The 25914-nt window shown below is 36.3% G+C and overlaps 3 protein-coding genes and 1 long non-coding RNA gene across 5 annotated transcripts; 1 reads left to right on the plus strand and 3 right to left on the minus strand.

Annotated features, from left to right (window-relative positions):
* Positions 1 to 1507: 1507 nt before the first annotated feature.
* On the minus strand, positions 1508 to 3602 carry cd83 (CD83 molecule). The gene is made up of 5 exons (XM_016292562.1): positions 3324 to 3602; positions 3127 to 3242; positions 2724 to 2958; positions 2297 to 2403; positions 1508 to 2194 (listed from the first exon to the last, which is right to left on the minus strand). Exons 1-5 carry the CDS (start codon positions 3364 to 3366, stop codon positions 2060 to 2062), a joined length of 636 nt encoding a protein of 211 aa, XP_016148048.1. The 5' UTR covers positions 3367 to 3602; the 3' UTR covers positions 1508 to 2059.
* LOC107600627 (uncharacterized) lies at positions 3237 to 12757 on the plus strand. Its single transcript, XR_001610822.1, has 3 exons — positions 3237 to 3311; positions 10407 to 10409; positions 12747 to 12757. It is a non-coding gene; the product is annotated as an uncharacterized lncRNA (long non-coding RNA).
* On the minus strand, positions 5423 to 18401 carry LOC107600626 (collagen alpha chain). The gene is made up of 25 exons (XM_016292564.1): positions 18234 to 18401; positions 15475 to 15559; positions 15302 to 15370; positions 14369 to 14643; positions 14215 to 14268; positions 14072 to 14125; positions 13909 to 13962; positions 13747 to 13800; positions 13547 to 13600; positions 13253 to 13306; positions 11362 to 11415; positions 11212 to 11265; positions 11046 to 11090; positions 10835 to 10888; positions 10677 to 10730; positions 10480 to 10533; positions 8116 to 8187; positions 7885 to 7920; positions 7729 to 7773; positions 7587 to 7619; positions 7095 to 7241; positions 6796 to 6972; positions 6612 to 6702; positions 6166 to 6243; positions 5423 to 6089 (listed from the first exon to the last, which is right to left on the minus strand). Exons 1-25 carry the CDS (start codon positions 18252 to 18254, stop codon positions 5887 to 5889), a joined length of 1971 nt encoding a protein of 656 aa, XP_016148050.1. The 5' UTR covers positions 18255 to 18401; the 3' UTR covers positions 5423 to 5886.
* Positions 18402 to 19694: 1293 nt separating this feature from the next.
* On the minus strand, positions 19695 to 23294 carry LOC107600666 (U11/U12 small nuclear ribonucleoprotein 48 kDa protein-like). 2 transcript variants are annotated; one of them, XM_016292615.1, is made up of 9 exons: positions 23108 to 23294; positions 22443 to 22550; positions 22279 to 22339; positions 22072 to 22152; positions 21319 to 21495; positions 20832 to 20953; positions 20548 to 20648; positions 20310 to 20450; positions 19695 to 19841 (listed from the first exon to the last, which is right to left on the minus strand). In XM_016292615.1, the coding sequence occupies exons 1-9, from the start codon at positions 23234 to 23236 to the stop codon at positions 19790 to 19792; spliced, it is 972 nt and encodes a 323-aa protein (XP_016148101.1). In that variant the 5' UTR covers positions 23237 to 23294; the 3' UTR covers positions 19695 to 19789. The 2 variants fall into 2 exon arrangements, with proteins under 2 accessions (XP_016148101.1, XP_016148100.1); XM_016292614.1 differs by lacking the exon at positions 22072 to 22152.
* Positions 23295 to 25914: the final 2620 nt, after the last annotated feature.

Genomic DNA, 25914 nt, shown 5'->3' on the forward strand with positions numbered 1-25914 from the left:
TCTTAGAAGTGGTGAACGCCTCACTTCTTTCTGGAAATTTTCCAAACTCCCTGAAAACTGCAGTTGTTAAACCCCTTCTGAAAAAGAGCAATCTTGATAAAACCATACTGAGCAACTATAGACCAATATCAAATAGGGATGCACCGATATGAAAATTTTGGCCGATACCGATAACCGATTATTCTTTATTTTTGAAAGCCGATAACCGATATGTTGGCCGATAAATCTATATCCAAATTGTTATATACTTTTTGAGAGCCTGATTACAAAAAAGGTCTCATCATTAAAAGCCACATCCCAAACACTTCAACATAAGCAGCCTAGTTTGAACGGTGTACGTTTTAAAAATATGTTTACTCTCCCATTACCAAATTTAGTCATAAAAAAGTCTTACAAATAAATAAAATAATGCATAAATAATGCAAACAAGTCACTGGACATCATTACACGTGTAAAGAATCAAAATGAATGCGCCATAGATCAATAAAACGGAATAGCCTCTGCACGGACAATAATTAAATGATTTTAATTACTAAACCATACTGTTGATGAAAATAATAAGAGAAGAATTACCATTGTGTATGAAATGTGCTATATAAATAAACTTGCCTTGCCTTACTTTCCTTCAGAGACCTACTTGAAATGACCTGCAATCTCACAGTCGAGAGTTTTTCAAAGGACCCCCTTAAAAATTAAGTGTACTTTTTTTTTATAGAGGTCTTTTACTATGATGACATACAAATACGTTTTTCTACAGCAGTGCACAGGTGTCATATGTGGACACAATTAACTGCTCAACTTCTGCTCAACTAAGAAAAGATATGAGAAATTAGTGTTCGTGATTTGAGCGCCATGTATCCTTTTCTGTTTTTCTTCATAACATGTTGCTTTGTCAATTTGTCATTTCTTCTCTTCTTGACTGGTTTTGATAAAAAAAAAAAACTTAGGTGATGATGGTTCTTCTAAAAGGGTTAGAATTTCAAAATTGGAACACCAAACATATACTTGACTGCTCAGTTTCCAAAGTGAATCCCAAATGATGATTTAAAAGAAAATTATTAAATTATATTCATGAAGATGACCAGTGACCAGATTAATTTTTTTGCATGAACTTCACTACAGTATGTTTTAATGAAATAGTAGGCTCAAAACAGTCAAGACAAAAATAGCAAAGAGTCTGTTTTAAGAAGTGACAGAAAAAAGATGAAACTGTCTAAGATCTGTTACTTTAATCTAGAATATTAAATTCTAAATTAATTGTACTTTTAGTTTCACCAGTCAATTTATAAAATATTACTGACAATAATCTCTTGAACTAATAATCATTAAAAATGAATAGGTCATATTAAAAATACATTATTTGTGACCTGTACTAAGCTTCTAGATTATAGTTACATGAAACATTTATATGTGCAGTCTTAACAGAACACAAAACGTAGCAATAACTTTTATTTGTATTCACTTTATTCAATAAACTGTAACATACAATATACAACCAACCCCCTGTCATAAAAAAAAATCTAATCCATTTAATGTATATTTTTATCAACAGGAAAATATTTTATGAGGTAGTTTTTTGTTGTTTGTATTTCTATAAGAATGTCAACATTGAAAAAAGAACTTCAAAAATAATTTGAAAGCGTTTTATTCGCCTATATAGACTGAGAACTATCTCATTTCTTTGGTGGAAAACCTGTAGGCGTGCCTGACAAACGTTAACATCCAAACACAGTCCTTCTCCACTTCCACAGTGTTCACCACCAAGCAACCATAATGAAGCATGCACAATTTTAACACAGAAAAAAAGCCATTTTTCTCTTGGTCTTACTGTTTTCATGGTGTAAAAATGCAGTTTTCAAAAGATAATGTTGATGATGTTGAAACCTTTGTGCATGCATCTGTCACTCTTTGCACCTTGACTAACTTATCAAGTAGGTTGCCACTTCCTGTGCGTCAGCCGATGGTCCTCTTCAGGACAAGCTCTGTGGACTTTCCATGTCCTGTGCACAAAGCTTCATTTGACTTCTACCGAGCACTACTCCATGTACTCTGGTTACCATCACACATACACTTCAGGCATTGTCTTGCCAATCAAATGATTGGGGACGATCAAGTTTTTCCCTTGATGTTGCACCTTCAGCAAAGAGTCTTTTAAAAGCTTCTTGTTGCTTTGAAATACATTCCTTAAACAAACCTGTGGTAAACATAACTCTGGTCAATAACTTTAAAATACATGCATAACATCTTGACTCAAAAGTATTTAAATAATATCTTGACTAAGTATTTAAGTACTTACATAGCTTATGCAGAACATCAGGAATGCAATAATGAGTACTGGGATAGCCAGAACGCCATAAATTGTATCACTTATATTAAATATCATTTTCTCATCTGTACCATACTCTAAAAATGAGAAAGAAAGAAAACAAAAACACACATGAAGATCAGATTGTTAGTTTGTGAGCCATTGCTCACAGTTGAACTATACAGTGGCCTTAAAAGTATTTGGAAGCCACACTTAAAACTGTATGGATATTATTGCATTGAGATGAACTACTACACCTTTGGTTAATGTAGCCTACTAGATCACCCTAGTAAACTTGATTTTGATTCTAAAAGAAACACGATGTTGTCTAAAAAACATTAGTATATTTTAAGTGTGGCTTAAGTATGTGTTCAAATACTTTTTGTGGCCGTTATAAATCCCCTTAGGCCCTACTTACCATCGACTTTCAGAACGATTTCACCTTCTTGGTTCTGATGGCCAAGGGGAGCAGACAGAAAACATTTGTATATCCCACTGTCCTCTGCAGTTACATTAGACAGAAGAAGGCTCATTGAGCTCTCAAGTAGCTCGACCTCTCGTTCGACAGCTTTATATTTTTGCACTGTGCCATTGTTTTCGGTTAGTCTCTTCCTTACAAGTCCAGATAACAGCTGGGAAGGCTCTTCAGAAACCTGCAGAACAGAGGTTTAGCTTAAAGTTTAATGGCATATTAATTTGAAACAATACATTTCTCAAAAACATATAGGGGCAGATTTCAACATCTAGTACAAAACATGAACATGTGAGGCAAAAAAACTCAAGGTTCTAGGAAAAAAACAATAAGTAATTTTGAACTTTACCTTGTACCATATGACGGAACGGTACTGGACGTCGGGCTTTGATTTCGCCGCACAACTCAAGACTGCGTCCTCACCACTGAAGAAGCGAACCTCCCGCCGCACTCCCTCCGCCACAGCTGTGAATAAAACACCTCATGTCAACCTGGATCAACAGAGTCTGCGTGAAAATGCTCCCAGAAATACAGGTGGAGTCTTACCTAAAATTACAAGACAAGCGACTAATTCCGAGAAGTAATGCATGGTTCTGACTGTAGCTTGCTGTCGACTCTTTGCCTTTTAAACAGTTCACTGTTTTGAGGAAGTGGGGGATTCGCGTCACAGTCGTGAACCCGGAACCGCATACAGTTCATTTAAAAAGATGTTTGGTAGAGAAAGTAACTGACACTTGAAAAAAAACTCCCTTTGGTATCTCGGGATTCCCCCATTACGTAATTGTTGCTGAGCACGTTTTTACGCGGTAGTTTTAATCTGATGCCTTCTTCTTCTTCTTGTTTTTTAATGGCGGATGTCATACAACTTTTAGGTGCATTACCGCCACCTACTGATTAGGAGTGTGGATCAGGATCGTACTCTTCACTAAATTCACTAATGTGTTTTTTTAACATTAAAGCAGTGTACATCTGCCCGGAACTGCTTCCAGGGTACAACAGTGAGCGCAAGCTACATTACAGTGATTACTACATTTTGAATATGGATATTTTTCTTACAAAAACGCATTGACTCGCTACAGAAGGCCTTTGTTCTTTCGAGTCCCTCAATCACTGATCAACCCTGTGAACAGAGGTCACACTGGTAATATAAAACAAACACTGTGTGTGTGTGTGTGTGTGTGTGCGCGCGTAAAATATATAATATTCTTCAGAACAGAAATTAGTTTCATTTCAGAGGATTTTTAGGTGTTTTTCTGCCCGTTACCTTGGTGGTCATAGCCATTGTGGTGTGTCTGCTGTGTGTTGCATATGTATACAAAAACAACAGAAGCAACGTTCAAGCCACTTACAGTGATATGGGATAAAGAGAGTGTTCAACAGATTCTTTTTAATTCTGTAGGATTTTTGTTTCTAGAAATAGCTTTATAACAGGGCTCCATTTTATTAGTTTAGAGCATAGGAATAGTACATCTTATATATTGTACTGTTAGAAATGGTATAGGATAGCATAGGAATAGTAAGTGTACAGTACATGGAGACACATGAAAACATGGGGGTTGATGTCTCCCATCCTCCGAATAGTACATCTTATATACTGTATGGTTAGAAATGGTATAGGATAACATAGGAATAGTAAGTGTACATGGAGACAAATGAAAACATAGGGGTTTGATGTCATTTACATTTATTCATTAAGCAGACCCTTTTATCGAAAGCAACTTATAATTGAGGAATACAACAAGCGATTCATCATAAAGAGGCAAATAAACAAAGGAAGCGCTCGTAATACAAGTTTCAGGCATTGTTCTGGTTAGTACAAGCTAGATGGGGGATTAAGGAAAGAAAGCAAAGATTTTTTTCTATTATTATTATTTTAGGATGAGGTCAAATGGTAATGAAAGAGATGCGTTTTTAGCTGTCGCTTAAAAATTCTCAGGGATTCAGCATTCCGGATGGAGGTGGGAAGATAATTCCACCAGCCAGGAATGGTGAACGAAAATGTTCTGGAAAGTGGTTTTGTGCCCCTCTGTGATGGTACCATGAGACATCGCTCACTCGTAGGTCTCAGACTTGTAGAGGGGATGTTCCCCATCCTCTGACCCTTTTTTGCATAGTGCAATTATATATGATTTCGCACTTTTTATAAATATTTTTGAATCTACCTCTGATGAATGAATGTGTTCGTAATATTGTAAGGTCTTTGACTATAGGTTCAATGGACTGATATATAAAGCATATAAAAATCTATTCAAATTAAAGTATTATTTGTGCAAAAGGATGCAAATATTTTGAATGTGGATTTTTTTGTATCCCTTTTTTCCATTTTGAAAATGAGCTTGTGCAATATTTCATTAAAATAACTTGTAATTGTTTTTGCTATATACTGAAAATACATTGAAATGTTTTTATTTGTGGCTGCTTTCAAATACTCTGAGGTCACTGTATAAAAAAAAGGCCGTAAGAGTCAACTCAAACACACTGCCAAGATCTATGTACCAATACTACTTTAATTTATGTTTTTTAAACTCTTCCTTTTCTTGTACACTATAAATGATTACATGTTTATTGACATTGACATAAATATTTCCGTCATAAACAAATTAGTTTTGTCCTTCATAATTTATTCAGAAAAAAAAAAAAAATTCCTAAACGGATTTTACAGTTATTCAAAAATGTATGATAATGGCCTGAACAATGATCATAAAATTTTGTGGTTACACTATATTCATGCCACACAATCAAACACGGCTTAACATGTTTACAAAAAAAATGATCTTTAATTCAGCTTGATGAATCAAGACAATAAAACATGATATTTCAGGACACAGTAAATGTAAATGTAAGATGCTTTACAAAATTATTTACATTGTCTGTACTGTATTTATAATGAAACTAAAACGTTGATGAATGAAACCAAAAGTGCTGGTAGTTTTCATTTGTATAGTTTCATTTTTGGACTTCAAATTGGTAAACAAATCTGTAGAGATTTGATCTCCAGCTCTTGACTCCAGTCTGTCTGTATGTGATGTCTTCCATCTGACAGCACTATTTTCATGGTCTCTGCTGAAGATTATCTCCTGTCGTGGGTCACTCACATTCGTCACTGTTGTCAGGCCTGGCTGAGAGGGCCTTTGACCAATCCCATCTCTTTGCGCACTACAGGAGCATGAATGCTGCAGTCTCGTGCCTCGCACACGCCAGGTATTCCTGCATCGCCAACCATGCCAGGCTGACCCACAGGCCCGGGAAAACCACGGGGTCCTTGTGGCCCATTAGTTCCATCTTTTGGTTCTGCTGGATGGCCTGGCAGTCCTGTTTGGAGAAATAAACCAGATTTAACTACATCTAATCCACAGTTATTGAAATAGCAGACAGAAAAAGATCCTACCTCTGAGGCCTTGGTGACCATCATGCCCTGGAAGACCTTTTCCAGGATCACCCCTCTGTCCTTTCTGACCTTTAGCGCCTTTAGAAAAACACAGAGAGCTCATTTGTATGTATAAACTCTTTGTTTTTCTTTTGTTTTTGTTAAAGGGAAAGTCTAACCAAAAATGAAAATTCTGTCATTTACTCACACGTCGTTTCAAACCAGTATGCACAAAATAAGATATTTTGAAAAATGTTGGTAACCAAACAGTTTTGGGTCCCATTGACTTCCATAGTTTGTTTGTTTGTCCATACTAATGAAGTCAAAGGGACCCTAAACTCTTTGTTTACTCTTTTGTGTCTGTGTGTTGGTAGAGATGACAGTAAATAAATACAGAATAAAAATTTTTGGGTGGATTATACCATTAAATTATAATGTTAATTTTAATAGTAACGTCAGCGCAGTACCTCTGTCCCCTGTAGCTCCTTTCTGGCCCTCTACACCTTTTATTCCTAGAAGGCCTCTTTCTCCTTTAGCACCTACCTTTCCTGCTTTACCCTGAATGAAAGTCAGAGTGTTATTATTTATTTATTTTTTAAAGTAAGAGTGTTTTTATATGCCAGTTTTGTGGTGACTCGTATATCAACTCACAGGTTTGCCTGGACTTCCAGAGGGTCCTGTGACTCCTGGGGGCCCGATGAGCGTGCGGTTGTTGATCGGACAGCCCTGTACGCATTTGGCACGTATAGATGAAGCATACTGGGAGATGTGAGCGGTGACCACACCTTGACACAGCTGCAATATCTGCTCATCCGTCAGTCCTGGACCCTGCACAGAGTGAGATGAACTAATATATTTTACAACAGAAATCGATATTTGTATTCAAGCTTAAACCACATTCATAAACTCAAAATTAATTTCTTGCTCATAATAAACATGATGATACGCACAGGTTCACCTGGTTCTCCTTTTGGCCCACTCTGTCCTTTCACTCCCTGGTCTCCTATAGGGCCTTTGTCACCTCTGGGACCTGGAAGACCAGGAGGTCCAATAGGACCAGGAAGCCCATCACGACCGAAACGACCCTTCACTCCACGCTACATCACAGAAAAAAATCTCAGTTACTTACATTGATGAACAACAGATACAGAAATAAAACAGATTTATTTATATTATTTACATATATATATATATATATATATATATATAGAGAGAGAGAGAGAGAGAGAGAGAGAGAGAGAGAGAGAGAGAGAGAGAGAGAGAGAGAGAGAGAGAGAGAGATATGCTTAAGGGGACTGAAGACAAGTAATAGAGTGATTGAGGATGAAATTAGGAAACTGTAGTCCAGAGTCAAACCTGCGTCGTTCTACGTCATGAGCACATGGACTACCGCTTTGCCACACTGACGTAAAATATTGTTAAACCTCATCAGTGAGACTAACCTGCCCTTTGTCACCACGAGATCCAGCACCTCCCTGTGAAGTGAAATGATGACGAAACTGTGGTTAAAATAAAAACTGTGGCTAGTGTAATGGAAAGAGGAAGAGAAACTGTGATGGCTAGTTCAGATTCTAGCAGCCGTACCTTATCTCCTTTAACACCCTTCCCTCCTTTACGCCCTAATGTGCCCTGGAAGAGTCATGAAAAAAATAATTCATAGGTGATAGAATTGTTTTATGTAATGCCTACACAAATGTTTGTGGCTAATATTGTACTGATATTATGTGCTTTTGATATCACCTTTTCACCATCTGGTCCTGTTTCTCCTTTGGCACCCTATAGATCAGAACACTGTATCATCATTTTGGATTTAAAAAAAAAAAACACTGTTCTATTCCAGTATCATTTCAATTGTGTCATCAATTAGACAATCAACATTTGATTAATAAATCAATTAAAATCAACAAGCAGTGAAACAAAGTATTTGATTAATTAATCGATTCATCATTCAGACTAAAATCAGTTGCATACTGTTGGCCCAGGCAAGCCTTTTGGTCCAGGTTTTCCCGGAACTCCTGCATCCCCACTGTCTCCTTGTAGACCCTATGAAAAAAAGTCAAATAAAACACCAAATCTGTTGCTCTTTTTAATAGGGAATAAATGTCCAAGTGGATGTTCTTGATATTGCAAAACAAACAGTATTAAACCATGTTAACAGTTCTGCTTTAAAGGGCACCTATTAGGCCCATTTTTACAAGATATTAGTCCCAGGGGTCCCCAGAATATGTCTGTGAAGTTTCAGCTCAAAATAACCCACAGATCATTTATTATATCATTTTGAAAATGTCTATTTTGAGTAGAAGCAGAAACACGCCGCTTTCATGCATGTCTCTTTAAATGCAAATGAGCTGCTGCTCCCAGCTCCCTTTTCCAGAATAGGGCTGTGCCTCAGACACGCTGCCAAAAAAAACATCTGTTATGTCTATCTCATTGAAATCACGAGTTTTAAAGCCATATCAGTTGAAACATCTGATACACAGTTTTCTGAGAGCACACATCCGAAGCACAGAAAGATGCTGTCACGTGTACTAAACTAAGTTCTCTTTCATGTCTTATTGCGCTCAAAGGGATAGTTCACCCAAAAATGAAAATTCTGTCATTAATTACTCACAAAAGAGAATACTTTTAATGCACCATTTTGGAGAGTATCACATACGTAAACAATGTATACAGTGTATGTATGCGGATATGTTGTTCACGTTCAGATCAAAGCTTAAACTATGTAAACGACGTATCTGCGTATGGTGCTGCTGACACTGAACAGCACACATTGTTTACGTATGTGATACTCCAAAATAGCGCCAGGGTGACGCGGAGGAGACGAATTATTGAATAAAGTCGTTATTTTTGCGCACAAAAAGTATTCTCGTAGCTTTGTAAAATTACGGTTGAACCACTGATGTCACATGGATTATTTTACCCATGTCCTTACTACCTTTCTGGACCTTGATCGTGTAAGGATCCTTGCTGTCTATGGGAGGGTCTGAGAGCTCTCGGAATTCATCAAAAATATGTTAATGTGTGTTGATGAACGAAGGTCTTACAGGTTTGGAACGACATGAGGATGAGTAATTAATGACAGCATTTTCATTTTCGGGTGAACTATCCATTTAAACTGTCAAATAATACACATATCTAATATAAACATGCAATTTCTTTCCCAGCTGTTTAACTTCACAGACACAACCGTGTTATTGTAACGTATGTGTGTTTTTAACATAAACTTGTGTGTATTTGCCAGTTTAAAGGGATAGTTCACCCAAAAATGAATAAAAACACACATACGTTACAATAACACGGTTATGTCTGTGAAGTTAAACAGCGGGGAAAGAAATTGCATGTTTATATTAGATCTGTGTATTAAGTGACAGCAGCGTAATATACAGTATCTATAACTGCTGTCTACGCTGTTGACATGGGCCAAACAATAAAATAAAATAAAAAAACAGAAAATCACTCACTGCTTTGGACTAAATTTCTATAGCCTTAATAAGACATTTCTTATTTGAATGTTGCTTTTAAACACTCTAGCTTGAAGATAAACATGGCGGGTTGTGTGTGGCTCACTCAGGGTGGGGTCTCTGCTAATATGGCAGTGTCCGTCAACTGTTGTGGGCGGAGCCGATTTTGTGAACCACTTTTTCTAAGACACTGCTTATGATTTTTGGGGATTAAAGGAGTGGGTGAAATTGTATAATTATAGGGTGGTTGTGTACACAAACGGCCAACACACATTTATGTTCAAACAACATGTAAAAATGAATTTTGCATAATAGGTGCCCTTCAAGTATTTAAGTGTTTGTCCCATTTAAATGAATAAACTTTTATATCGCCTTTTATAGTTTAGACTAAACTACTTGTTTATGCTACGGTTATACTATGCTATGCATGGTATAGTACAGTATAATTTCCTTTAGGGGGAAAAATGAAGGGAAAATCCAAATAATCTGATAAGTAAATTATCTACACTGCTGTTTCAGGAAACAGGTTAAATGTAGTGAAACTGCTGTAGGTATAAATAGAAGTTGTAGTTTCACTTTCAGTCGGGTCTGGCTACAGTCTGGTAAATCCCCCAACATTTAGGTACATTCCCCTCTGGAATATTATAAACAAATCATCTGGTATAACATTTCTGGTGACTTCCAACCTAACAAAATGTTGATTTACCACAGAGTAATAATATGGCTTTTGTTTTGATCTCGAAAAGGTGTCACATGTCAGTCAACTGATCAACCTTGTTTGGCTTCACACGCTATCACAAGTGTGTCACTCACATTTGAAATAATAAGGAAGTGTAATATAATATCCCCCTAAAGGGCCAAATTCACAGCTTACCACAGTTCCTACTCTTCCAGGTCGCCCCCTCCCACCACGATCACCTTTCAAACCCTGCAGAAAAGAGGAAGAAGGAAATTTATAAACTTTCTGCAAATTTTGAGTAAAAAATTCCTTTGAAACCGTTTTCGCTGGGAAATTAATAGTAAACACACACACACACACACACACATATATATATATATATATTCTCTTACCTTAGATCCAAAAGGCCCAGGCACCCCCACAACTCCCGGAATACCCAGAGGACCCTGGAAAATATTTTATAAAATATTTTTTCCACCCAGAAACAGTGCTTCAGTACTTTTTCTTCCCTGAATAATGACATATGCATCAGAAACAATTTGTTACTCACATCCTCTCCTGGCTCCCCATCACTTCCTGGCAAGCCACCTGTACCTTTAGAACCCTGAAGATGAAATCAAAAAGAAAGAAATTTGCCTACCATAAGTTAGTCACCAAGTGCTGATTCAATGCAAAGCTTTTAATTGGAATTATGTAAAATATTATGTGTCACTAGAACATTATGAGTAAGAATAATGATAAGTGATTTTATGAGAACAGACCTTCGGTCCCGTCACCCCACGATTTCCTGGAACTCCTGAATAACCCTGATAGCACGGTAGGTGAAAAAGATAGTATTATAGAGAGATTACTAAAGGGATTTTTCTGCTGATGGTACAATATGAGTTAGAGAAATGGAAAGAGAAAGTTTCTGAGTGATTTTATCACCAAGTAACCCTGCTCGCCACGGTCTCCTGTGAATCCAGGTGCTCCTGTCTGACCCTAATTATGCAGAAAATGAAGGTTTAGTCAGCAGCAGATGTAAAAAAAATATTTTCAAACTAATAATTAGTTATGTATGTAAGCCTTAGTGCCAACCTTCTGTCCCTGTCGACCCTCAGGACCTCGTTTTCCTGTTTTGCCAATGGAACCCTGTTGAAAGATGGGGAGATTTCACAGAATTTCTTTTTTTTTAGTTCAAAGTTTCAAGTCTGGACAATTTAAGACTCAACTAGAAATTTATCAGTTACACGAGAAGCTGACAAATAAGATGGACATCACCATTTAATATAAATATTTAGGTTAATTTCTTTGTGAATGTATTACAGAAAGTCTATATAAGTGCTGTAACTGGTAAGCTATGGAGTTTTCTCCAGCATTTTAATAACTTTCAGCTTGTTTGCAATTCAGTTAAAGGGATAGTTCACCCAAAAATATTAATTCTTTATGCATCCTCAAGTTGTTTCCAACCCTATATGAATTTTTTTTCTCTACCAAACCATCTTCCATAGTAATTTTTTTCCATACTATGGAAGTCAAAGGCAACCCATTAACAGTTCAGTTACCCACGTTCTACAAAATAACTTCTTTTGTGTTCAGCAAAAGGAATGCATACAGGTTTGGAACAACTTAAAGGGGTCATAGGATGCCCATTTTCCACAAGTTGATATGATTCTTTAGGGTCTTAATGAAAAGTCTGTAACATGGTTAAAATTTCTCAATGGTAGTGTGAAAAACACATTTTTTACCCTGTCAAAAACAGCTCTTTTCAGAGCATGCAGATTTGTAGCATTTTCATTTAAATGTTAATGAGCTCTGCTGCCCCCGCCCCTCTCTCCCGAGCCACTCTCAGAGAGACTGTTTACTTTAGCTGCATTCATCGTGAAACTTGCTAATTAGCGCATTATTAGGAAAGGCGATTTGCAAAGATTCATTAAAAAAACCTTACACTCACTTCTTCTGCAGGTGAAGCTGGATCACGAATGATTCGCGTGAACATATAGACGCATTTATGTAGATCGGGGGCGCATTCCCTTCAAAAACAAACATAATCCACTGCGTCTTCAGCGGCTCAGATGTCGGGAGTAAACGAAGACTGCTGTGTTCATTATTACATCCATCAACAGAAGACCTCAATCGCTTAGGAGTCATTCTTGTCTACATCTGCTCCGGCGGTGAAACAATGGCGGACTGATGACAGCTCACTCAGGGCGGAGCTAAGGTAAGACACCAGTCCAGCTCTTTAATGGTGAGTAAAATGACAGAATTAAATTTTTGGGTGAACTAACCAGCAAAAATTAATGATAGCATATGTGACCCTCTCTGTGAAATCCAGGCTAAAGTCTCAAAATCTAATTATGAGATAACAAGCATCAAAGTTTGATTTCAACCATTAATTTCACTATAATTTCAATCTTTGACATGGCATATAATCTCTCAATGCAATGGAGTTCATAAAATCACATGTATAATTAGACTTCGAGTCACTGCAGTCTCCACTTGAAAGGTCATATCACAGATTATATTATTAATTAAAAGAAATAGAAGAGATAGAAACAGACAAACAAAACTTAACAGAAAACTCTCCCTCACATGCAAATGAGAAATGAAACTCATGACACTGACATTTAATCAGAATGGGGAAGCATTTGACATTAAAAATGTTTTTCTTCTCTTGTGAATGTCTGTGAATGTCTATATGTAAATATAGGTGTTTGCTTAATAGTCATTTAACAGAACTTTATTGAAGGGACAGTCCCCTTGGAGGCAAACACTAGGTTAAGCGTCTTGCTCAAGGGCACAATGTTGACATCTGTAGACTTTTATTGGTAGCTGAAATTGGGATCAAATTAGCTAGCTAGCTAAATAATTAAAGTAAGTAAGTAAGTAAACCTGTTGACCGGCCTTAAACCAGCAACCTTCTGGTCATTACATTTCAGCAAGTACACCACACAACAATTGTAAACATTTGTAGAGTAAAGCAACTTACCTTAATACCTTTAACGCCTGGTTTTCCAGTTTTACCTTTTGCACCAACAGGACCCTGTAGCCAGTCAGAAAAATAGCACCTCAGATGAATTTCATAGACAAGTCAGAAATTTTGGCAGGAATCTATTATAACCAGGAGTCAGCATGACTGTACAGATGCTGCTTTGAAATATCAGATGGAGCTACTGTATGTGACCTATTTTATTGACTGACATGGGAATGAAACACATTCAAAGAAATGTGGAGAGGAAATGCTGGTGGTGATATGCGTTACTGAAGATGCTATTTTGCTCACAGTCTTTCCAGTGACACCCACTCCTCCACGAGGGCCTTCGATTCCGACATTACCCTGCATGACACAAATAAATTCTAATAAATTATAAATGCAAGCTGAACATAATTCTGGATAATCTTTATACACATTTAAAATAACACCATATAGCTCCGCAACAACAAAGATCAACACTTGTTTTGTTTTTTTGGTAAAACCATTACCTTTAATCCAGATTGGCCAGTTTCACCAGGGTCCCCTGGTAACCCGGGAAGGCCCTATGAAAAAGAGCAAGAAAAATACATAGTAGAGACTTTTCCAGGAACTAGCTATTAAACACAAAATAATATAGGTAATAGTAAAGTTTTCCAAAATTCTTGGCTCACAATTGCACCAGAGAAACCAGATGCACCATCTTCTCCATCAGGCCCAGAAACGCCCTAAACAGAAGGCAAGTGAGGTTAGTAAGGTGAACAAGTGAAGTCCTGGTAGTCGGAACAGGATGTGCAACAAAATGTTTAAGTTTTACAAGTGTTTCCTGTCACCTACCTCAGGGCCGGTGTCTCCTCCTCTTCCTCTCACTCCTTTGGTTCCTTTGTAACCCTAATAAAGTACCAGTCAGTTTGATCTTGTGAATTTTTTCATTGGATGTTTAACACTATGAACATTAAAACCCGATGCTTTGCTCATACCTCCCTTCCTTGAACCCCAGGAAACCCCTGTTTGCCTTGAAGACCCTTAGAACCCTTTGAGCAAGCATAAAAATGCAATAATCAAATTGAAGAACGCATTCAACTTTAAAAGAAAGCAAACTTGACATAATTCGAAGGCATGGCAATAATCAACCTTGGGTCCAGCAAAGCCTCCAAATCCGGGCTCTCCTGCTTCACAGTCGCATTCGGTGGGTCCCTCCTGCCCCAGCTCAGCGTCCCCTCCATAAGGGACCTGTGTTATCAAGGTTTTATCCTCTTTGGCGTAATCAAAAGACTCCACGGCTGTGTTGTACGGGTAAGTTTCCTCAGTGATCATGGTGACTACGGTGGCCGCAGGTGCATAGGGGTCAAAGCCGGATGCTGAGTGCTCATCTTCACTGCCGCGTTTGGATTCTGCAGGATACTCAACTGAGGAAACAGATAAAAAAAACACAGAGGCGCCCACTGATCCTGACTGGATATACTAATATAAAAGACATGGTGACTAACAGTCTAAAAGATGTACAAATCTGGGAAATGATGTAATGTATTGTAATATAACATAATATAATATATTTTAGAAAACAAAAAAGTGTTCGGTGTCATAAGAGTATTAAAAAAGAGAGAAATGTATGTGTATAAATGCGTAAATCTTTGAAGAAATATCGGAGTTTAAGTCCAAAATCATCTAAATGATCAATAAATTTGAAAACAAATTGAATAAATAAATATTTTATTATTTTTTATATTGCCATTTACCTTTATATATTATATTACTTTTAAATTAATTACATTTATGTTGTATAAAATACAATTAATTATATTTTAATATCATTAAGCATAAATTAAATATAGTACTAAAAATACTACACTGCACAAGTTTGAGATTCACAAATTGTCTAATTATAAAACATCTCTTATCGTTTACATATAAACGATATACACACACACATTTTAATTTGCACTTATGCATTTTAATTTGCACTTTATTTTAACAACAGTAGTTAATGTTCCACTAATAGTAGAGGGTTGAACTTTTTTTTTTTTTTTTAAGTAGTAGTAGTAGTAGCAGTAATGTCTTAGTTACCGCTGTGAGTATATCCAGATTGTTCATCATATCGATCGACTAAGGAGCCTTCATACATGTGTTCTTCTCCTGTGATTGTAAAAGAGAGGGGGGAAAGGCTAATTAAAAATGTTTTATTTGCCAATTATACATATCTAACAAATGTAAACATGTTGGACACGTGATAGTCTCACCTGATTGTAAACCAGAATAAAAGTGCTGGGCTTGAGAGGGCAAGACGCACAGCAGGAACACAGAGCTGAGTGACACAGCCCACACCTGACATCAGCACAAACACAAACACCATCAAACACACGCAGAGGAACTTATTACAGCAACGTCATGGTGGAAACTCTACATCTGTCAGGTAAAGTTCAGAAAAACTTCAATGTAAATGGATTCACAAACTTCATTAGAGATACTGAAGATCTGTTTACAATCTTTTTAGCTGTTATTTCACCAACAAGGGGTCTCCACTTTATGATGTGGTTTCTCAAAAAGTTCCTTCTTTAAACTGGGGGTTTTCCCTTACCACTATCACCTCATTTACAAATGTTTTTTTTCTCTTTGTTAAAAGTAATTTTAATATAAAGCTGATTTTAAAAATATTACATTACTTCAGTTCCTTGTCCAGTTGTTATTTTGTTGGAACAAATAAATATGAGGTAATTGAAGCTGATCTGTTTTTTTAAGCCTCTGTGCTTAAATGAACCCTCTTCCTGTTTCACACTTCCTCATGTGATTAGCTCAAATGTCACTGAGGTAATGGAACATGTTCTATCTTATATAAAACTAAAAATAAATAAAGCTTTGAATGATGTAGAGAAAGCAAGACCAATTTATCGAATATGCCTAGATGTTATCAGTAGGCTACAATAAACTTATTTTTTACTATGGGAGAAATAATTGATTTTTCACACAGTGATGTGTAAAAATGTAATTAAATCATGTTGACAGAATGGTTTATTAAAAATGCGAGGCGGGAAACTTTATGAACCCCCTAATAAACATGAACAGGAAATGGCGTCATTTTAGTAAGCGCTTGTAGATGTAGATCTCCCTCTAGTGATCATTATTAAACAGAGCTGCACATTGCTGAGGAGTTTGTACAGGAATCCCTAGAAAATCACCTCACATTACAGACATGAATCTGCTATCTAGAATTGTATCACACACTATATCTGTTAGTATCAAGTATAGGGTTCTGTATTGTCACTGCTGAAGACTGTACAACTGTTAGCTGAAGGTAATTGGCATTTATTTATGGGGATATGTCTTTGTGCACTTATTAAATAGAATTTGTTTGGTAAAATAGCCAACCAAGAATATACATGTAAATGCGGTATTTCAGTCAGGGCATCTGAATGCTGCACTGCATTACAGTTCTCAGGCTGCTCTCACATTCCAGACTAGACTGCTGAAAGCTGGTTTTCTTTTCACCCTGAATAGTTTGTAAAATCTCCCTCTCTCTGTGAGACAGCAGTACTGAATGTTCACACAATACACTTTACACAGCATGTGACCTTTAACCTTTCCAACAAATACAAAATGCTTATGTAAAAAGTCAGCTGAACTTTTTTCAGGTCATTTGTTCAATCTCAGATTAAGTTACAGGCAAAAATTGTTAAATTTTTAGCATAGTTATTATACACTACCTTTTAAAAGTTTAGGGTCAGTAAGATTTACATTTAATTGACCAAACATGCCAGTAAATACATTTATAATGCTACAAATGAATTCTTTTGTTGCAAATTTTTGCATTTTTGTTAAATGCTGTTCTGAGAGAGAGAGATTAGCACAACTGTTTTCAACTGTCATATTAATAAGAAATATTTCTTGATCACCAAAATATATATTTAAGTAGCAAACAGTTATTTTAAGTTGTAATAATAATTTTAAAAGAAATATATTACTGTATTTTTGATTAGATAAATGCATCCCTGGTGAACATACAAGACTTATTTTAAAAAACATTTGAATGGTATTTACATACAATTCATATGAGCTCACATTAGCCAAGGAACTAAATGGAATATTTGTTCTTTCGAAAATGCATTTGCTACACTGCAGGACTATTTTAAGTGGATATCTCCATGACATATTAATGGTCAACTTAAGTAACAGAAACAGTATAACAGTTTATAGTATTACAGTTTACAGTAGAAACAGTCCATAAGGAAGACAAAGACCAAATGAAACACAAAGAAAGCCATATTTTAACAGCGTGTATATCTGTATATATAATTTCTTCTAATTCTCCACAACCTAAGGAGGGCAGGGGGCGGAACTAATATCTCATACAACCAAAGCATTGGGTCCTCACCAACCCACAGGTCCTCTGGGACACTGAGGTGCAGCATGAGCAATGCACACATTTCCATAATCTCCACCAGCTTCAAATCTGGAACTGGCCTTTAGGGGCTCTTGTCAATTATTATTGTACTAAAATCTGGCTAGTTTAACCCAAATGTGAGATTTTTTTTACAAGTGCCTAATAAAGTAATTACATAAACCCAATCAAAAAAGTGTATTTATGTAACATGATTTATAATGGTCTTTTAGGCCAAGTAACAAAAATAACAGGTCATTAAAGGCCCCCATAAAACATGTCAAACTACTTTTGTAACTGGTAATAACTTTACTATGCATGTGGTACCATTTGACAGTCTTACATAAAAATAGTAAGCACATCATGCCTAACAACAAACATAAAATGTTTAACAGTTCATTGGTTGAAAACATAATCGAATTCTCCTCAGCGACCCACAATTTGTTTGCTTTTTTGTAAGACGACAACTTAACCCAAATGAAACTGACAACACTGTACATGACCAATGCAAACCGTCTGAGAAACTAAACAAACATAAAGTTGATTTGATTCCTGCTTTGCATATATGAATATAATTCCCTTCTGAATTCCCCTTAAATTTGAGTTACCCATCCTGCATCTTACCTTCACCCTGGAGGCACCCATGGCCAGCAGCCTCCTGCTCAGGTTCCCAGGCGCTGTTCAGACACACAGCTCTGAGCCCTTGAATCAACACAATCAGGGAGTCTGTGAGAACACTGGCAGCACTGCTTCAATGAGGGGCTGCAGTGGTCCTCAAAGCATTCTCCCTCCTTGTATGCGATGCTGGTCCCCCTGTGCTGAGACAGATGAACAGACCTCCTGGTCCCTCACCAGTATCTCCCAGGCTCCCACCTCTCCTCAACTGGGTGAGAAATACCTGAGCCTTCACCAAACAAACACACTCCTCCACTGGACTGAGAGTAATGAAGAATAAAGGCACTGCAAAAATAATATTCCTATCAAATATAAATCACTGTTCTTTACACAAAACAATATTTGTATTGCAAAATATTGAATTATAATTCATTTTTCTGTAGTATACATGGTTCACTACTACAATTAGTAAAGCCTAAAGGAAAACCTGAATTGCAAGCTTTGTGATGACCTTTTGACCTCCTTGGAAAAATGTGCCATTGAGGTAACAGATTTCTCAAAATCCATTTTAGGTGGTTCTTCTCTCTCTTAGAGAGAGGACTCTCTATAGAAGGGCTCTCTATAGAAGGTATGGTTGGACATATCCAATGAACAGCTAAAGTTTGAATAAAAATCAGGTTAAAACTGTGTGGAAAAAACTTAGTAAACATTAGAGTTCTCCCTAATTATATAGATACATCACTCACCTTGAACTAGCATATGACATATACAGGCTACCAATAATATAATGGATACGTCTATTTAGCAAGGATGCATGAAATTGAAAGACATTTACAGTGTTACTAAAGATTTATATCACAATTAAATTCTGTTCTTCACAGTAGAAGAACAGACTTCATACTCCATAGTAATTTTCTATTATTCAAAGGGGGGGGGGGGGGGGGGGGAGCAGGGGGGGGTACAAGTGTGTCTTGTTATTCATTAGTCTGCAGAGCCCTTGTGTTTCATAGTTCTTGGTTTAGGTTTCTCACCGAGCTGTAACTGCTGATTGGTAAGTTTATTGTTCTGGTTCATGTTCGGTTCAGGTTAACTAAGCTTCTACTAAACTTGCTATCAGTGGAGAGTTTGTTACATTAAAACTCCAAAAAATGGCCAACCAATTTTCTTATTTTATTTGTTTGTTTTTTTTTTTTAAAAGGGGGGGGGGGGGGGGAACTATCATGGGGTTAAATATTAAGCAGTACAACTAAAGACTGGAGTAATGGCTGATGAAAATGCAGCTTTGCCATCACAGGAATAAATTACATTGTAAAATATATTAAAATGACTTTCACCAGTCCCAAACTTTTGAACACCAATGTACATGAAAATATATGATGGCATGGAATAATGCTATAAGTAATGCAATAAAAGGACATTAAATTAATATTTGTAATATTTTATTATAGCAATTTTAATAGCATACCGTCCAAAAAAACAAACAAACACACAAAACAGGAGAAAACACTGAAGCTCAGAATATCTGAAATCTAAACACATGAATTCCTGATTTGTTAAATTAGGCTTCAAGACTTCTTTTTCTTATGATGTCTCTCCACGTCTGGAGAGTGTGAAACTCTGAGGACAAAACTAAACAAAAGGAGAGAACAATATATAGTCAGTCTATCACAAATGGTCATAAAATGATATAACCACAAAATGACAAATGGTCATAAAATGATACAACCACAAAGTATCAATATTATTTTGGCAGTAAAGTAAGTGTAGTGAGAAATTTGAGTGTAAAATAACAAAAGACATGATCATGTTAATAACAGTATAAAAGACTCTTCAAATTGAAGTAAAAAAAAACATGCACAAGATAATTTTAAAACAATGGTGGATTCATTAAATTAGTTTCTGATGAGTTAAAATTGGTAAAATATTTTATTTTACTTTCAAGTTATTTAGATCAGTGCTAGTGTGAACAGGCATTGATATGAACTACCTTTTAAACGGTCTTAATTTATACTTAGAAATCAGCCAACTAACTGTTTTTAATTAGTGAACATCAAATAATAAACATCACGTGTTTCATATCCTTACCTGCTACTTTTGTTTTTCCTCTCCCGACTACGCTTGCGACTATGACTGCGGCTGTGTTTGCGGCGCCGTTTGTGCCCATGCTCTTCTCGGGAGCTGACACGAGACTCGACGGATGCAGAGCGGCCTCTCTCAGATGCCCCTCTGCAACAAAAAGCCAACATAAAATCAGTATCAGTCATTCTGTGCTGCTTCTGTCAGGGAGGAAGGAGATTAACTACACTGAAATCAGACATGTGACCTGTGAGATGACTGCTGTGATGCTTTGAACTCCTCATCCTTCACTTCCTGCCAAATCCTGCCTAGTTCTCCAGAGTGGATGTCAATCACCTCCCGAATTACCTGGAAAAGATAGGAAAATGCATAAAATTATACAAAATATTCTCTATGGCTCTCAAACCATCCACAGTATGGAGACCATTTAAATCCAAATCCCAGGCAACCAAGAGAAAGACCAGACATAGTGACCTGAGACATAAACAGTGTTTTGTTGTTAAGTAGATAAGATTACCACAAATCACATACCTCAGTGTAAGACTTCTTGGTGATGTGAACATTTTTCGCTCTGTAAGACTGTCTGCGCCTCCTGTAGTCCCTCATCTCTGCCAAGACCTCCAGATGAGACTTTGGCCCACTCTGTTCTTCATCTATACAAAACATCATTCTTTACTTATAGCAATCAGTACTATCAATTAATTGGTACTCAGTATTTGGCCATTATATGTGAGGTCAAAAAATCAGAAGACGGATCAAATTGATACCAAAGCCCTTGAAAGTGAAGGCATTCATAAGATTTTCAAAGTTTAGTGCAACTTAGGTCTTATGTGAATTAGCTGCAATTAGGGCATTGGTACAGCTCTGCCTCAGGGCTCAGTGGGCTCCATGGTGCAGCTCTGCCTCAGGGCTCAGTGGGCTCCATGGTGCAGCTCTGCCTCAGGGCTCAGTTCCCCTTAAGTTAATCCATTATCAATGATCAGAGCTAACGTGTTGTCTGTGAGTGTATTCCAAGTACCTTTTTTAAGCTTTGCAACAAGATCTACATAAAGATCCTTGTTGGATTCTCTCTTTGCACTCTGCTGACTGGCTTGTTGTATTACATGATCATAGAGGGCCAATCGGTCTGCCACAGTGAGGTCACATAATGCCCGCTTATGATTCTGAGGTATGTCAAGATCTGTAGATGCGTCACCTAAAAATGAAAACAGATTTTACACAAAACCACAATTATTTGTAAAAATACCTAGACTAAAAAAAACATATTTGAACTAAACAATTCATTATCAAAGGGTTTATTTCAAAAATGTGTTTCCAAATAAAATATTAATTGACTGGTCAGCAAAAACTAAATGCAGTACAAAACTGGTGAGAGAGAAAGACACTCCCAACACGTAATGGGACAAATTTACCTTGAGGTTTCTGGAGTTTTTTTCTTACATCTATTGTGAATGTGTACAACTAATGTGTGAGATAAAATCTTTTATCAAACAATATTAAGGAAAAAGCCTTTAAAAGGATATTGAGCCAAAGGATACAGCAAGTATATGTGGAAATTTGTCTAGACCAGGCTTCCTTTAATACTCACCCCTGTTACTGGAAAAAAACAAAGAACACATAAATGTTGAAAACATTTGGAAAAATTAAATCAAGACTTGCATTGATAGACACATTCTGGCACACACCATTTTAAAAGTGCCATATTGCTTGTTTTCCTGACAAATGCTGACATGTCCCAATCACTGTCTAGAGAGAGAATCTTAAAACTTACTAGGTGTGTGAAGTCCTGTAGATTTCACATGAGGGGCACTTTCCGGGGTCTGCAGAATCACTTGATGAAATGTATCTTTGTCTGTAAGTGATATAAGTTACTGTCACACAACTGCACCCAGTTTCAAAATTAGGGCCACAGAAACCTTATTACAAGTGACTGAATTGAAGGAAAGGTGTTCCACCAAGTCAAAAAAAAAAAACTCACCCGTGTTAATTGAAGGAATGTTAGCTTTCTCATAGTACACTGAAGGATCAAACATTTCAGCCTAGAAACATGGCAGAAAAAAAATCAAACTAATTTGAAATCTCATTTTAAATAAATCACACGACCTTTTGCTGTCACTGGCATTTAGGTGGTGCCTTACTTACCTGTTCCTCTTTGGAGTATCCCATCTTACTGAGCTGACAGGAGGCTTTGTGTTTCTCCATCCTGTCCTGCGGGACTGTGTGGTTTGGATCGTATGGACACACTTCCATCTGTCAAATCAGAAGAGAATACAGGGATTTTGTCTTTCAACTTTCAAAGCAAAAGAGAAGTATAGCAGGTGCCAAATATCTTAAAAGATTTAGGGTATGCCTTTTAATATAAATGAAGTATACAGATTTAAAGACTGCGTTAAGCTAACTGAGACTTGTCATAGCACTTGCATATCATTGCTCTTTTGTTGATTTTGATTGCTTCCACTGTCCTCATTTGTAAGTCGCTTTGGATAAAAGCGTCTGCTAAATGACTAAATGTAAAGACAGGCGATTTTACCTGTAGTTAGTGAATATGACCATTTTAATAACACCAAAAGAAAAACAAATCAAATGGTACATTCTAGTGATTCAGTGACCTGATCAGTGAGTGTACAATTATTAATACAATAAAGTGGTATCATAAACCACGGTAAACAAAAGATGAAAAGATTCTGCCACTATTTAAATGAGACTTCATATTAGTTCATTATGAATTTACAGTACTACACTAATTCATTCACTGTTAAATAAGCCATTCTCATTATAGTTGTATGTGTTTGGCTGTTGTTTCTAACCTGAAATGCATGTGAATCTAATTCCTGACTCCATCCCAGCGCCTCAAACAAACCCTTTAGGTCTGCTTGACAACTCTCCGTGAAATCTGTGAGCTCCTGCAAACCCAAGGAGAAAGATGTTTCACACATTTTACATTAAGAGTGCTCATAAACAAGCGTCTTGTTTCGCGATTGTCTTCGTGTGTGTTCGTTGGCGCTTCGAAATGACGTAGCCTCGAACTATGGTTGCCACAACCGTGAAAAATCACACACGTTTCATGTGAAATTGTTAGAAGACATTACTTGAATAGGATTGACTAGTGAATGGGAAATATTTTCTTTTCCCAAACAAGTTGCTTAAACAAAATCCTATAAAAAATACGTTGTATTTAACACCCTACATTTAGTTTTTATAATTGCGTACTGACAATATTTTTATTAGTGGTCAATTTTCAAGAGTCAGAGAGCGATGTCAAAAGTAACAATTTTTGAGAAATTTCAGCGATTATAGGCCATATCTTCAAGCATGGATGGTCAACTGGCCCTTCAATTGGTCTGTGCAGTTATTTTATCCGAAAGAAAGAAGAAACCATGACAAAAGAGAATATGGCAGAAACAATGCTTGGAAGACGTAGACAACAAGGACTGTCAGTACTGCAGAAAGAGTTGGAGGTTATTAAACAGTACAATGAAATGTGGTATTATATACACAATCTATGCATTTGTTAAATGTATTTATATTGAATTATTTTTATAAAGAAAGATTAAAAATATGGGAGAAATATGGGAAAATATTTAAACGGGATGATTGCGGGATAGAATATTAAAATACGGGAGAATCCCGGGAAGTACGGGAGGGTTGACAGGTATGAAACTGATCAAGATTTTCAGTTGTTCATACTTTGAAAACACAAAATAACTAGTAAAAAATATACAGTTATACCAAATTATTCGTCGATTAATCGTTAAATGTTATGAAATAAAATAAATGAAATCTTAATTTAAGTGCGATGAACTACATGTTTTTTTAACGAAAAATAGGCTATACTTTCTGCATTTGTTTGTGAAAACATTATCAAATTGAATAAAAATCATTAGCTACGTGGATTATAGAGTGCAGATTATAAATATGAATCCATGGACTGATAAAGCAGTTTATTCCTTCATAGTATAACTGCCTTTATTTCTCACCTGAAGACAGAAAATCATCATGTTCTTGTTGTGTGTTTGTGTGTAAATAATATGCTGAAATTCTAACGGAATCCCAACAGTCAACACTATCATAGTGAACTGTAATCTTGGAGTTGACCACCAGATGGCAGCACATCTCATATACACAATCTATGCATTTGTTAAATGTATTTCTATTGAATAATTTTTATAAAGAAAGATTAAAAATATGGGAGAAATATGGGAAAATATTTAAACGGGATGATAGCGGGATAGAATATTAAAATACGGGAGAATCCCGGGAAGTACGGGAGGGTTGACAGGTATGAAACTGATCAAGATTTTCAGTTGTTCATACTTTGAAAACACAAAATAACTAGTAAAAAATATACAGTTATACCAAATTATTCGTCGATTAATCGTTAAATGTTATGATATAAAATAAATGAAATCTTAATTTAAGTGCGATGAACTACATGTTTTTTAAACGAAAAATAGGCTATACTTTCTGCATTTGTTTGTGAAAACATTATCAAATTGAATAAAAATCATTAGCTACGTGGATTATAGAGTGCAGATTATAAATATGAATCCATGGACTGATAAAGCAGTTTATTCCTTCATAGTATAACTGCCTTTATTTCTCACCTGAAGACAGAAAATCATCATGTTCTTGTTGTGTGTTTGTGTGTAAATAATATGCTGAAATTCTAACGGAATCCCAACAGTCAACACTATCATAGTGAACTGTAATCTTGGAGTTGACCACCAGATGGCAGCACATCTTCATTTAGTGAGCAAACACGTTCCACATTGTTTCATAGTAGCTTACTGATGGAGACAGACTCCATTATTAAGGCTATCAGACTGCCTACGTTGTTAGTCCAAAATAACTCTCATTGAAGTCTTTTGGTTTAACAATATGACTCACTTTATAAAGTAAGCAAAAAAGCGTGGTATCAATTCATTCTCCATTCTCTGAATATGTGACATCAGTGAATCACTAATGACCGGATTTATTTGAAGGACTTCAGATTCAACAGCATATCAACATAATTATGCCAAACTGAATGAATCAGTTGTTTTCTTCTTCTTTTAATAACCTTGAGATGTACATGTGGCAATTAAGTAACTTCCTTTGAAAGATTTCTTAAAGAATCAGATGCTTGAGGTGTTTTATATAGTAGCTTACTGATGGAGACAGACTCCATTATTAAGGCTATCAGACTGCCTACGTTGTTAGTCCAAAATAACTCTCATTGAAGTCTATTGGTTTAACAATATGACTCACTTTATAAAGTAAGCAAAAAAGCGTGGTATCAATTCATTCTCCATTCTCTGAATATGTGACATCAGTGAATCACTAATGACCGGATTTATTTGAAGGACTTCAGATTCAACAGCATATCAACATAATTATGCCAAACTGAATGAATCAGTTTTTTTCTTCTTCTTTTAATAACCTTGAGATGTACATGTGGCAATTAAGTAACTTCCTTTGAAAGATTTCTTAAAGAATCAGATGCTTGAGGTGTTTTAGGCATTACAACACCTGACTGCATACTGAGTCAGGAATGAGCCAAAAGACCCCTTGAAACGTTCCTCCTTTGTTTCTCCTGAAATATAGACGTTGGTATGGTAATAATGATGCGCTCTCA

This window comes from Sinocyclocheilus grahami, unplaced genomic scaffold (assembly GCF_001515645.1).
Source record: "Sinocyclocheilus grahami isolate Dianchi unplaced genomic scaffold, SAMN03320097.WGS_v1.1 scaffold288.1, whole genome shotgun sequence".
In the NCBI taxonomy this organism is placed as follows: Eukaryota; Metazoa; Chordata; class Actinopteri; order Cypriniformes; family Cyprinidae; genus Sinocyclocheilus; species Sinocyclocheilus grahami.